Source organism: Scyliorhinus torazame, chromosome 8, assembly GCF_047496885.1.
Source record: "Scyliorhinus torazame isolate Kashiwa2021f chromosome 8, sScyTor2.1, whole genome shotgun sequence".
In the NCBI taxonomy this organism is placed as follows: Eukaryota; Metazoa; Chordata; class Chondrichthyes; order Carcharhiniformes; family Scyliorhinidae; genus Scyliorhinus; species Scyliorhinus torazame.
In genome coordinates, this window is record NC_092714.1 from 25,504,004 (window position 1) to 25,518,916 (window position 14,913).

At 49.2% G+C, this 14,913-nt stretch overlaps 1 protein-coding gene across 2 annotated transcripts in view; it reads left to right on the forward strand.

Moving 5' to 3' along the window:
* The window catches only part of LOC140427688 (transmembrane protease serine 2-like), an 88,827-nt gene that overhangs the window by 30,811 nt on the left and 43,103 nt on the right, over positions 1-14,913 (forward strand). For both annotated transcript variants that reach the window (XM_072513187.1, XM_072513188.1), the window contains exons 7-8: positions 9,472-9,585; positions 9,705-9,748. In XM_072513187.1, coding sequence (XP_072369288.1) covers positions 9,472-9,585; positions 9,705-9,748 — 158 coding nt within the window. The remainder of the gene's footprint in view (positions 1-9,471; positions 9,586-9,704; positions 9,749-14,913) is intronic.

A 14,913-nucleotide genomic window follows, 5' to 3' on the forward strand; every position in this document is an offset into this window, starting at 1 on the left:
CGCTTGACGCGTACGATCAACAAGGGCAGCCATCGCGGAACCGCCCCCGCACCTCCGACCACGCCGGCTACCCGCAACTCAGCGCGGTCACCCTGGACCAGTCGCGACCCAAACACCTCCGGAGCTCCATGATGACCGTCCGGGTAAACGGGCATGAGACACCTTGCCTTTTCGACTCCGGGAGCACAGAGAGCGTCATTCACCCGGACATGGTAAGACGCTGCTCGCTACCAATTTTCCTGGCGCAACAAACCATCTCCTTCGCCTCTGGGTCGCACTCGGTGCAAATCCGAGGGTGCACTACCGCAACCCTAGCAATACAGGGCGCCGAGTACGCCAATTTTAAATTATATGTGCTCCCAGACCTCTGTGCTCCTCTCCTATTTGGACTAGATTTCCAATGCAACCTCAGGAGCCTGACCCTGAAGTTCGGGGGACCCCTACCTCCACTCACCATATGCAGCCTCGCGACCCTAAAAGTCGACCCTCCCCCACTCTTCGCAAACATCACCGCCGACTGCAAGCCAGTCGCCACCAGAAGCAGGCGGTATAGCATACAGGACAGGACTTTTATCAGGTCCGAGGTCCAGCGACTCTTGCGGGAGGGAGTCATCGAGGCCAGCAATAGCCCCTGGAGAGCTCAGGTGGTGGTCGTCAAGACCGGGGAAAACTTCTAGATGGGGGTTGATTACAGCCAAACCATAAACCGGTACATGCAACTCGATGCGTACCCCCTTCCCCGGATTGCAGACATGGTAAACCAGATCGCACACTACCGGGTGTTCTCCACGGTGGATCTGAAGTCTGCATACCACCAGCTCCCAATCCGCCTGGCGGACCTCCACTACACGGCCTTTGAGGGAGTCGGCCACCTTTTCCATTTCCTCCGGGTCCCCTTTGGCGTCACGAACGGGGTTTCAGTGTTCCAAAGAACAATGGACTGAATGGTGGACCGGTACGGGCTGCGGGCCACATTTCCGTACTTGGACAATGTCACCATCTACGGCCATGATCAGCAGCACCACAACGCCAACCTCCAAACCGCCCAAACCCTAAACCTCACGTACAAGAAGGAGAAATGCGTTTTCCGCACAACCAGACTAGCCATCCTCGGCTACGTCATGGAAAACGGGGTTCGAGGACCCGACCCCGACCGTATGCGCCCCCTCCTGCAACTCCCCCTCCCCCACTGCCCCAAGGCCCTGAAGAGGTGCCTTGGGTTCTTTTGATATTATGCCCAGTGGATCCCCAACTATGTGGACAAAGCCCGCCCACTAATCAAGGCCACCATCTTCCCACAGGCGGCTGAGGCCCGCCAGGCCTTCAGTTGCATTAAGGCGGATATCGCCAAAGCCGGGATGCACGCGGTGGACGAGTCTGACCCCTTCCAGGTGGAGAGCGACACATCAGAGGTCGCCCTCGCCGCTACCCTCAATCAGGCAGACAGGCCAGTAGCGTTTTCTTCGCGCACCCTCACCACCTCCGAAATTTGGCACTCCTCAGGCGAAAAAGAGGCCCAAGCCATCGTGGAAGCCGTACGGCACTGGAGGCACTACCTCGCTGGCAGGAGGTTTACCCTCGTCACCGACCAACGACGGTAGCCTTCATGTTCGATAGTACGCAGCGGGGAAAAATCAAGAATGATAAGATCTTGAGATGGAGGATCGAACGCTCCACCTATAATTACGATATAGTATATCATCCTGGGAAGCTCAACGAGCCCCCAGATGCCCTGTCCTACGGCATATGCGCCAGCGCGCAAGATGACCGACTACGGCCTATCCACAATGACCTCTGCCACCTGGGGGTCACCCGGCTTATCCACTATATCAAGGCCTGCAACCTGCCCTACTCCACCGAGGAGGTCAGAGCTATGACCAGGGACTGCCAGATCTGTGCGGAATGTAATCCGCACTTCTATCGACCAGATAAGGCCCACCTGGTGAAGGCGACCCGGCCCTTTGAGCGCCTCAGTATCGATTTCAGAGGGCCCCTCCCCTTCAATAACCGCAATACATATTTCCTCAACATTATTGATGAGTTCTCCCGCTTCCCCTTTGCAATTCCTTGCCCCGACATGACCACGTCCACCGTCATTAAAGCCCTACATAGTGTCTTCACCCTGTTTGGTTTCCCCAATTATGTCCACAGTGACCGGGGCTTGTCGTTCATGAGCGACGAACTGCGTCAATACCTGCTCAGTAAGGGCATCGCCTCAAGCAGGACTACCAGTTATAACCCCAGAGGAAACGGGCAGGTGGAGAGGGTCTGGAAGACCGTCCTACTGACCCTGCGGTCCAGGAATCTCCCAGTTTCTCACAGCCAGGAGGTCCTCCCCGATGTGCTCCACTCTATTAGGTCCCTACTTTGCACGGCCACAAACGAGACCCCTCATGACCACCTATTTGTTTTCCCAAAGAGATCCACCCCAGGGGCCTCGCTTCCATCCTGGCTGAAGACACCGGGGCCAGTCCTACTCAGAAATCACGTCAGGAGCCATAAGTCCAATCCTCTGGTAGAGAGGGTCCAGCTCCTACACTCCAACCCCCAGTACGCTTATATAGAACACCCCGATGGCCGACAGGATACGGTCTCCCTCTGGGACCTGGTGCCCGCCGGTTCCACCACCACCACCACCACCACCGCCCCCCCCACTATATCCCGCCCAACCTACCATGACCAGCGCCACCGCTCCTATATGGCTCCCGCGCTCCCTCCCGCCCGCCATCTCCCCTTCACCGATCCACAGGAATGAAGCTCCAGAAGAGACGCTCCCGGAGTCCACGTCTGTACCCGCACCGGCGCCCTCGCTACCGATGCCAGCACGGACGAGCTCGACACCCGGGCCAGCAACAACGCCAGAGCTTCGGCGATCACAGCGCACAATCCGTGCGCCGGACCGGCTGAACTTATGAATCCGTCACCCCCGCCGGACTTCATTGTATCTGTGCTATGCTGTTGCCCTTGTGGGCTCCTCCTATGGACCATTGTATGGCATTATCCATAGGGGAACATGTTGGAGCCTGTATGGGCTCCGCCCATGCCTCCTCCCCTTGAAGGGGAGGTATAAAGAGCAGTCGACCTGCAGGTAGTTCTCAGTATTGGATCAGTCGCAGGCAGGCACTGTTCTAAGTTGATTAAAGCCACAGTTTACTTCTACTCCCGTCTCGAGTGAATTGATGGTCGCATCACTGACTTCATGAGCTAGCACTGAGCTCTCTACCCTAATGGGACAGAGAACAATGCACCCTTTAAGTAATGTTCGACCCATGCTAGGAGCAAAGGGAAGGAACTAAGAACAGTCATCATCAAATGCATTTTTTTCAATTCCCTCCCATGTCTGGAAGAGGCACAGTTCTTCATGTAGAAAAATGGTTGATGGGTAATTTTTCATTGAATGTAAGCTGGCACCAACATAAAGAGGACATCATGAAGGATTTTGAAAATGCTTCAAAGAAAATACTTTATTAACTAACACGAAGACAATTCCAAATTTGAAGTGATACTAGAGAAATGCCACCCAAAGCTCTGATCGTGCAGCCTGGTTAATGGATGAGGCTTGATTGCTCAATCAAAATATGGCCCTCAGTTACCAGCAACTGGGCAATCAAAATTACTGCCATTTCATGATAATCGGCTGAATCCTCCATTTGGGAGACTAAGTCCTCATACCAGCGTGAAAACAATGGTGTTTTACGCCAGGAATACTGGTGCAAAATGGCCACTGATTCCCTGCTCGGGGGGGGCTTGCAGCCAGGCATATTGGATGCAGCCCGCAGACCCGGCCCGCAAAAATAGTCCCCCCTTTCGGCCAGCTCGTGTGCCCCGGTCCGCACCCCCCGCAATGCCCCCAGCCCCAAATATTGCCCCTCTGCCCGCGGATCGGCCCTCCCCCAATTGTGGCGGTGCTGGACTGAGTCCGCAGCCGCCATGCTGAGTTCCTGACGGGTGAGACCACACGCGTCCCACGTCGTCGGGAACTCGGCCGGTCGGGGACGGAGCATCGCGGGGCGGGTCTGAGGCCGTGGACACAGTGTGCGACGTTCTCCTAGAGTATGCCTCTTTTCAGGGGCCGGAGCATCGCGAAAGCGGTGCCGCCCCCGATTTCGGCGTCATCGGGCATTGTCCGTCCCGGCACTGAATGCGATTTCGGCATCAGGGATTGGAGAATCCAGCCCAATGAGTTTTGAGTTAGTGGTTTCGAGTTCAGGCCGTTGGTTGGATGGGGGACCATCGTGTAAGATACCAGTTTGACGAATTTATTGACCGAGCTGCTGTATTAATATTAACACAATACTTTTCTGATATCAAAAGCTGGGATACAGATAATCCATAGGCTTCCGCCAATGTCTGTTTCATAATTCTGAATCTCTCACCTTATTTGGATTCCCCTTGTCATGGCTGGCCTCCAACCTTTAACAAAATAGTGAGGGAGGATATTAGCTCTGAACATGTGAAATCTGTCTGGGGAGAGCTGAGAAACTCCAAGGGGAAAAAATTGTTGATGGGGGTTTTGTATATAGACCTTCAAACTATAGTGGTGATGTTGGGGATGGCATTAAACAGGAAATTAGGGATGCATGCAGTAATGGAATATCTGCAATTATGGGTGACTTTAATCTGCATATACATTGGGCAAATCAAATTAGTCACAATACCGGAGAGGAGGAATTCCTGGATTGTGTCAGGGATGGGTTTTTGGACCAATACATTGAGGAACCAACTAGAGATCAGGCCATTCTAGACTGTGTATTGTCTAATGAGAAAAGAATAATTGGCAATCTAATTGTGCAAGGCCTCTTGAGGATGAGTGACCATCATCTGATGGAATTCTTCATCAAGATGGAGAGTGACAAAATTGATTCTGAGACTCGGGATAGGATAGCAAGCATGGTCAGAAACTTATAAGAGTGTTCTCCCTATCTGTAAACATATTAATTTAAATGTTAACGTATTTATAGCTAGCAGCCTTCAGGAATCATTGAAACTACTCCAACCCAGCAACACAGTAACATATACAGCATAGAACATAGAACATAGAACATAGAACAATACAGCGCAGTACAGGCCCTTCGGCCCACGATGTTGCACCGAAACAAAAGCCATCTAACCTACACTATGCCATTATCATCCATATGTTTATCCAATAAACTTTTAAATGCCCTCAATGTTGGCGAGTTCACTACTGTAGCAGGTAGGGCATTCCACGGCCTCACTACTCTTTGCGTAAAGAACCTACCTCTGACCTCTGTCCTATATCTATTACCCCTCAGTTTAAAGTTATGTCCCCTCGTGCCAGCCATATCCATCCGCGGGAGAAGGCTCTCACTGTCCACCCTATCCAACCCCCTGATCATTTTGTATGCCTCTATTAAGTCTCCTCTTAACCTCCTTCTCTCCAACGAAAACAACCTCAAGTCCATCAGCCTTTCCTCATAAGATTTTCCCTCCATACCAGGCAACATCCTGGTAAATCTCCTCTGCACCCGCTCCAAAGCCTCCACGTCCTTCCTATAATGCGGTGACCAGAACTGTACGCAATACTCCAAATGCGGCCGTACCAGAGTTCTGTACAGCTGCAACATGACCTCCTGACTCCGGAACTCAATCCCTCTACCAATAAAGGCCAACTCTCCATAGGCCTTCTTCACAACCCTATCAACCTGGGTGGCAGCTTTCAGGGATCTATGTACATGGACACCTAGATCCCTCTGCTCATCCACACTTTCAAGAACTTTACCATTAGCCAAATATTCCGCATTCCTGTTATTCCTTCCAAAGTGAATCACCTCACACTTCTCTACATTAAACTCCATTTGCCACCTCTCAGCCCAGCTCTGCAGCTTATCTATATCCCTCTGTAACCTGCTACATCCTTCCACACTATCGACAACACCACCGACTTTAGTATCGTCTGCAAATTTACTCACCCACCCTTCTGCGCCTTCCTCTAGGTCATTGATAAAAATGACAAACAGCAACGGCCCCAGAACAGATCCTTGTGGTACTCCACTTGTGACTGTACTCCATTCTGAACATTTCCCATCAACCATCACCCTCTGTCTTCTTTCAGCTAGCCAATTTCTGATCCACATCTCTAAATCACCCTCAATCCCCAGCCTCCGTATTTTTTGCAATAGCCTACCGTGGGGAACCTTATCAAACGCTTTGCTGAAATCCATATACACCACATCAACTGCTCTACCCTCGTCTACCTGTTCAGTCACCTTCTCAAAGAACTCAATAAGGTTTGTGAGGCATGACCTACCCTTCACAAAGCCATGCTGACTATTCCTGATCATATTATTCCTATCTAGATGATTATAAATCTTGTCTCTTATAAACCCCTCCAAGACTTTACCCACTACAGACGTGAGGCTCACCGGTCTATAGTTGCCGGGGTTGTCTCTGCTCCTCTTTTTGAACAAAGGGACCACATTTGCTGTCCTCCAGTCCTCTGGCACTATTCCTGTAGCCAATGATGACATAAAAATCAAAGCCAAAGGTCCAGCAATCTCTTCCCTGGCCTCCCAGAGAATCCTAGGATAAATCCCATCAGGTCCCGGGGACTTATCTATTTTCAGCCTGTCCAGAATTGCCAACACCTCTTCCCTACGTACCTCAATGCCATCTATTCTATTAGCCTGGGGCTCAGCATTCTCCTCCACAACATTATCTTTTTCCTGAGTGAATACTGACGAAAAATATTCATTTAGTATCTCGCCTATCTCTTCAGACTCCACACACAATTTCCCATCCCTGTCCTTGACTGGTCCTACTCTTTCCCTAGTCATTCGCTTATTCCTGACATACCTATAGAAAGCTTTTGGGTTTTCCTTGATCCTTCCTGCCAAATACTTCTCATGTCCCCTCCTTGCTCGTCTTAGCTCTCTCTTTAGATCCTTCCTCGCTACCTTGTAACTATCCATCGCCCCAACCGAAACTTCACACTTCATCTTCACATAGGCCTCCTTCTTCCTCTTAACAAGAGATTCCACTTCCTTGGTAAACCACGGTTCCCTCGCTCGACGCCTTCCTCCCTGTCTGACCGGTACATACTTATCAAGAACACGCAGTAGCTGATCCTTGAACAAGCCCCACTTATCCAGTGTGCCCAACACTTGCAGCCTACTTCTCCACCTTATCCCTCCCAAGTCGCGTCTAATGGCATCATAATTGCCCTTCCCCCAGCTATAACTCTTGCCCTGCGGTGTATACTTATCCCTTTCCATCATTAACGTAAACGTCACCGAATTGTGGTCACTGTCCCCAAAGTGCTCTCCTACCTCCAAATCCAACACCTGGCCTGGTTCATTACCCAAAACCAAATCCAACATGGCCTCGCGCCTCTTGTTGGCCTGTCAACATATTGTTTCAGGAAACCCTCCTGCACACACTGTACAAAAAACGACCCATCTATTGTACTCGAACTATATCTTTTCCAGTCAATATTTGGAAAGTTAAAGTCTCCCATAATAACTACCCTGTTACGTTCGTTCATATCCGGAATCATCTTCGCCATCCTTTCCTCTACATCCCTAGAACTATTAGGAGGCCTATAAAAAACTCCCAACAGGGTGACCTCTCCTTTCCTGTTTCTAACTTCAGCCCATACTACCTCGGAAGAAGAGTCCCCATCTAGCATCCTCTCCGCCACCGTAATACTGCTCTTGACTAGCAGCGCCACACCTCCCCCTCTTTTGCCTCCTTCTCTGAGCTTACTAAAACGCCTAAACCCCGGAACCTGCAACATCCATTCCTGTCCCTGCTCTATCCATGTCTCCGAAATGGCCACAACATCGAAGTCCCAGGTACCAACCCATGCTGCCAGTTCCCCTACCTTGTTTCGTATACTCCTGGCATTGAAGTAGACACACTTCAAACCACCTACCTGAACACTGGCCCCCTCCTGCGACGTCAAATCTGTGCTCCTGACCTCTATACTCTCATTCTCCCTTACCCTAAAACTACAATCCAGGTTCCAATGCCCCTGCTGCATTAGTTTAAACCCCCCCAAAGAGCACTAACAAATCTCCCCCCCAGGATATTTGTGCCCCTCAGGTTCAGATGTAGACCATCCTGTCTGTAGAGGTCCCACCTTCCCCAGAAAGAGCCCCAGTTATCCAGAAATCTGAATCCCTCCCGCCTGCACCATCCCTGTAGCCACGTGTTTAAATGCTCTCTCCCTATTCCTCATCTCACTATCACGTGGCACGGGCAACAACCCAGAGATAACAACTCTGTTTGTTCTAGTTCTGAGCTTCCATCCTAGCTCCCTGAAAGCCTGCCTGACATCCTTGTCCCCTTTCCTACCGATGTCGTTAGTGCCAATGTGGACCACGACTTGGGGCTGCTCCCCCTCCCCCCTAAGGACCCGGAAAACACAATCCGAGACATCACGTACCCTTGCACCTGGGAGGCAACATACCAAACGTACATACCAAACTGGCTTGTAGCACACACTCTACCACCAGACTATCTAGCTGGATTGTTGCTGGTATTCGGATGATGAATAAACCCCAGTGACTATAGGGTCACCCGAGTCAAACATATTTGTGTACTTAGTGCACACACTATTTGTTGCGATTCCTATGCATGCGTTTGGACTGTCTTTCGCAAAGAGGTTTTGATTCTTAAATTTATGATGTTGCGCTCTTTGTCCACACTTCTGAGTGCATGTTGATTTGAGGGCACTATTTGTATGTATTCATCTGGGCTGTTTTTCTGGACATTGTTAGCGCAAGATGGGTACGTGATGTACAGGTGAGTGGTAAAGAAGTCATGCCACAATAGGTTACCGCCCTCTGATAGCTGGGAGCTCGGGGTTCCTGCGTGGGCAGAGCCCACTGTTTAAAGGCTGCGTTAAAGTTTAACATTCACCTCAATAATGTTGGTGGTGTGATTCTGTGGAAATGGCAATCTGAAAGCAAGCGCAACCTGTTGGCAGAGGCGGTGCCAGAGTGTAAACGATAAATACGGAGACAAGAATGGTGACAATGGTTCTCCACCACCAGGGTTTTGCCTGTCTTATTTCCGGGTTGGCTGTAGATAAATTGATTGCCATACTAGTCAATAGCTCCGCTACCTTTGTAGCTTTGCAACTACCAGGATTATAGATGGTGAATGGGATGAATCTTTATTTGGCTGGGAATTTCCACATTCCAATGATATATAGCACCCAGATACCATTCTAATAGATTTGTTACCTAACATCTAACCTCCTCCAAAGAAGCAGGCAATGGAATATTGCATAAATGGCAAAGCATTTCTCAGATGTAACCATACGTAATTTCTAGGCCTTTGTCTCCATATGTAGGCTGTGGCATTTTTGTTCATTCCTCCAGCTGGATGGAGTCATTAAACTTGTAAAAGCATTCCTGCTTACAGTTTAGATTGTTTTTTTGGATGGCTCCACAGCGCATTTGCTTTTCGGTAACCATATGTTTTCTTCTCCTTCTCTCTGCTTCACAGTGACAGTTATTCTTCCTATGGATCAACCTTGGCAAGTAAAGTTAAATCCTCAGTATTCCTGAAGCTGAATGAGAGCTTAAAAACACGAGACACATACCAAAAACTAAGCATCAGGTCAGATATTGCTGAATGTAATTGCTCACATTTCAACACATCGCACTATCTGCTCTTATTTGATGCACCCTCAATAATCTTGTAAACACTCTACTTAGAAATCTGTTTTTCATTCACAGCACTCGTTGCTCATCTGGATTGCTGGTCACATTACGCTGTATAGGTAGGCATGCTTTTATTATTATGAGCTTCGCTTAAATACAGCACTTTTGTAGGTTCCCAACCTCATCCCAATTTACAACAATGTGTCCTCTGTTTCTCTCCTCCTCCTCCCCGCACCCCCGCCCCCCAATACAATCCCACGCAAAAGGGGAAGCTGGTTGCGAAAGAGTTAATTGGCCTCCATCGAACTTGCCTCTTTGGGCAGTCACCTGTCAGAAATTTTGGAACCCACAATCCTCGGTGTTCCGGTACTGATTATGCAACAAAGCTTGCATTTATTCACGTACCTTTCATGTACTAAAGCTTCCAAGGGTGGTTGCAAGAGAAACCAAGGAACTAGAGGCCAGTCCAGTTAGTCCAACACCTGGGAAATTGCTAGAGTCTATAATTGAGGAGTGGGGGTTGGGGTAGTGGTGGTCGGTGGGGGGGGGGGGGGGGGGGGGTGCGAGGTTGAGGGGTGGGGTGGGGGGGGGTCACCGATACCTTGAAAATTTTCAACGTGATCAGAGACAGCCGTGTGGATTGTATTTAATAACAGCCCGTAACAGCCTCCCCGAACAGGCGCCGGAATGTGGCGACTAGGGGCTTTTCACAGTAACTTAATTTGAAGCCTACTTGTGACAATAAGCGATTTTCATTATTCATTTCATTCAATAAAGGGCATGTCAAAGCTGAAGTGTATGTTTTGAAGAGGTAACTAAGTAATGGGCAGGGGAATGTCTATGGATGTTATTCGTATGGACTTCCAAAAGGCACTTAATAAAATCCCTCAAAAAGGACACTGTTAGCTCTTATGGTGGAATCATATGATTGAAGTTCATGGAATTGAATGGAGATTATTGATTTGAAGAGGACATGCATTGCTGAGTGACAGGGAGACAGAATAAGAAAAATAGGCAGTCACTGACTGCAGAAGGCAATTACAAAGCACAGCAGTACTTTACCAAGCATGGTACCTCTTAGGGCATGGTACCCTGAGGAGGAGCACTCTAATTGGCGGGACATAACTAGTGGAAGGACTTGTTTTGGAGCGTCAGCTATTCACCATTTATATGAATGACTCAGATGATGGCATAGAGAACCACAGATCCAAATTTGATGGGAACTCAGAGATAGGTGACATAAAATCACACAGTGATAATGATAGATTATTAATGTGACAAATGGATGTCAATGTAGCCAAATATTGAGGTCATCTACTTTGGATCCAAAAATGATAGAACAGGGTACTTTTGAAATAGTGAAAATCTAGAAACTAGTGAGGTCCAAATGGACTTGGGGCTTCAGGTGTTCAAGTCATTAAATACAAGGAACAGGTAGAGAAAACAATCAAAAAGCCTACTGGAATGCTGGCCTTTCATATCTAGGAAGCTAGAATACAAGAGGGCATGCTTCAGTTATATAGAACCCTGGTTAAACCACACCTGTGCCAGGATTGTATGTTTACAAATCAGGACTGCTGTCCATGGTGTCCTGATTAAGACATGGTGTTGTGACGTTGGACCCTGAATCCAATGCTAACATGTCGCTCTACCATAGTACTTTAGGTGAGCGAATGCCAAAATAGACAGTCCACCCACCATTTGTAAAATAAAAAAAAATACATTTAGAGCACCCGATTCTTTTTTTTCCCCAATTAAGGGGCACTTTAGCGTGGCCAATGCACCTATCCTGCATATCGTTGGGTTGTGGGGGTGAGACCCACGCAGACATGGGGAGAATGTGCAAACTCCGGGGCCGGGATCGAACCCGGGACTTCGGCGCCGTGAGGCAGCGGTGCTAACCACCCCCCACCCGCCATTTTAAACAAAATCATTACTCGGCAATTGAGCTTGTTGAAAAGCCAACGGAGCACCCCAGGATGCAGTTGGCAGCTGGGCCAGAATGGGGAAGTGTGCTTTTTACCGTCTGAGGTGAAGACGTGGGAAGGAAGGAGAGGGGGTGCATCCTTCAGGTGACTCCCTGCGCACACCTGGGGAAACATCCCTGCCCACTCCCTCAATACTGCTGACGCTGGAACTTGAAACCAAACAACAAAACAGAATGCTGGAGAGTCTCACTCTCTTTGCCCCCTCCCTAGAGTGCCCAATGTCTTCCGGCCCAAAATGCCAGGGTCCGGATGCTACAGGTGTTCTCCGAGGGCCTGCTTGCTTTCCTAGTAGCGTGCACTCCTGAGTTTGGTTACTGCCTGGACTTTCAGAATTGCCAGCCAATCAGACTGATGGCAGCGAGGGGTGGAAGTCCCATTCTGTCCTTGTTCAGTCTGCTGGCAGTCTGTTATCTCTATGGGGTGGCCTATTTCTAAGCGACCAACGTTTGCAAAGGCGGGGACAGCAATGCCCTCCCCTCTCACCCTGTCCTGTCAAGTTCACCCCCTGGAGTACTGTGTGCAATTCTGGGCACCTCAGCTCAGGAAGAAACTTGGCTCAGGGGCTGTTTAGCACAGGGCTAAATGGCTGGCTTTGAAAGCAGACCGAGGCAGGCCAGCAGCACGGTTCGATTCCCGTAACAGCCTCCCCAAACAGGCGCCGGAATGTGGCGACTAGGGGCTTTTCACAGTAACTTCATTTGAAGCCTACTTGTGACAATAAGCGATTTTCATTTTTCATTTCATTTCTTTACAGTGTATCAGAATGATACCTGGTCTCCAAGGGGCAAATTACGAGGCGACGTTACATAAACTAGGGTTGGAATTTGAAGTTATGGATGATTCGAAAGAATAATTATCAATGGAATAATTGTTAATTTTAAATTTAAGATTGATGGTATTTTGTTGTAGGAGGGGCGCTTGACCGACCACAAAGCCTTCTCCCTAAAAAAAGTCCGGTGTCAGCAAGGGGATCCTGAAGCTGACATGCCAGCCAGGTATTAACGGGTTGTGCCCCCTCATGCCCCCCACCTCTGTTCCTGACCTTGGGTTATTCTGAAAATTGGGCACCGAGGCTAAGAAGCGTTTGAATGGCGCCCCGACCCGGGGATACAGGAGAGTGAACTGGAGGGGCCGAATGACTTTGGGAATTCTTGTGACAAGGAAGGCTACAGGTTTCATCACAGGTCTGTACAAAGTTCGGGAGTGAGCTGATGCGGTGAGGATACCTCAGATGCATTCGGAGGAGGAGGCTCCACAAATATCCCCATCCTTACCGATGGGGGAGCTCAGCACATCAGTGCGAAAGACAAAGGCATCTGCAACAATCTTCAGCCAGACGTGCCGAGTGGATGATCCCTCTCGGTCTCCTCCAAAGGTCCCCGGCATCACAGATGTCAGTCTTCAGCCAGTACAATTCACTCCACGTGAGATCAAGAAACGGCTACAGGCACTGGATGCTGCAAAGGTTATGGGGCCTGACAATATTCCAGCAATAGTACTGAAGGCTTGTCCTCCAGAACGTGCCACACCCCTAACCAAGCTGTTCCAGTACAGCTACAACACTGGCATCCACCTAGCAATACGGTAGCATTGTGGATAGCACAATTGTTTCACAGCTCCAGGGTTCCAGGTTCGATTCCGGCTTGGGTCACTGTCTGTGCGGAGTCTGCACATCCTCCCCGTGTGTGCGTGGGTTCCCTCCGGGTGCTCCGGTTTCCTCCCACAGTCCAAAGATGTGCAGGTTAGGTGGATTGGCTATGATAAATTGCCGTGAGTGTCCAAAATTGCCCTTAGTGTTGGGTGGGGTTACTGGGTTATGGGGATAGGGTGGAGGTGTTGACCTTGTGTAGGGTGCTCTTTCCAAGAGCTGGTGCAGACTCGATGGGCCGAATGGCCTCCTTCTGCTCTGTAAATTCTATGCAATTCTATGAATATGGAAAGTTGCCCAGGTGCGTCCTGTACATAAGAAACAGGACAAATCCAATTCGAACAATTACCACCCTATCAGTCTATGCTCGACCATCAGAAACAATATGGAAGGGACCATCAACAGTGCTATGAAGCGAATAAATATATTTTTTAAAAAACAGTGCTATGAAGCGGCACTTACTCACCAATAACCTGCTCAAGGATGCTCATTTTGGGTTCCGCCAAGGGTCACTCAGCTCCTGATCTCATTACAGCCTTGGTTCAAACATGGACAAACGAGCTGAATACCAGAGGTGAGGTGGGAGTTACTGCCCTTTGCATCAAGACACCATTTGACCTTCAAAAACCCAATAAAAAACATTTGGAAGAAAAAATACACCATTTGACCAGTATGGCATCAAGGAGCCCTAGCTAAACTAGAGTCAATGGGGATCACTGGGAAAACTCTCCGCTAGTTGGAGTCATACCTGGCACAAAGAAAGATGGTTGTGGTGGTTGGTGGTCAATCATCTCAGTTCCAGGACATCTCTGCAGGAGTTCCTCAGGGTAGTGTTCTAGGCCCAACCATCTTCAGCTGCTTCATCAATGACATTTTCCCATCATAAAGTCAGAGTGGGGATGTTTGCTGATGACTGCACAACTTCTACTGATTATTAATGAAGATCCGGAAAGGTGATGGGAGTGGTAGGAGTGACAGGGTCAGAGTGGATAGAGCATCACAACCAAGCATAAGACTGTGTTCAGCCACACATGAACAACTTTTAATAAGAGTCATTAGAGGGTGGTCTGGGGGCCCGAAGTGATTATCTTCTCTTCCACTCCCCAGGTTTTTTAATTCATTTACGGGATGTTCCCGATGCTGGCGAGGCCAGTATTTATTGCCCATTCCTAGTTGCCCTTCGGAAGGTGTTGCTGAGCTGCCAACTTGAACAGCTGCAATACCTGAGGTGTAGGTTCACCCACAGTGCTGTTCGGGAAGGAATTACAGGATTTTAACCCAGCACCAGCGAAGGAACAGCGATATCTTTCTAAGGCAGGATCATGAGTGAGTTGGAGGGGAAGCTCCAGGTGGTGGGATTCCCAGTTATCTGCCGCTTCACCTTTCAACACTCCTCAGACACTGAAGCAGTCCATGTCCAAATGCAACAAGACCTGGACAATACCCAGGCTTGGGCTGACAAGTGACAAGTAACATTCTCACCACACAAGTGCCAGGCAATGACCATCTCGAACAAGAAAGGATCTAACCATTGCCCTCCTTGATATTTACTGGCATTACCATTACTGGTCCCCCAAACTCAATATTCTGGGGTTACCATTAACCAGAAACTGAACTGGACTCGCCATATTAATACTGTAACTGCCAG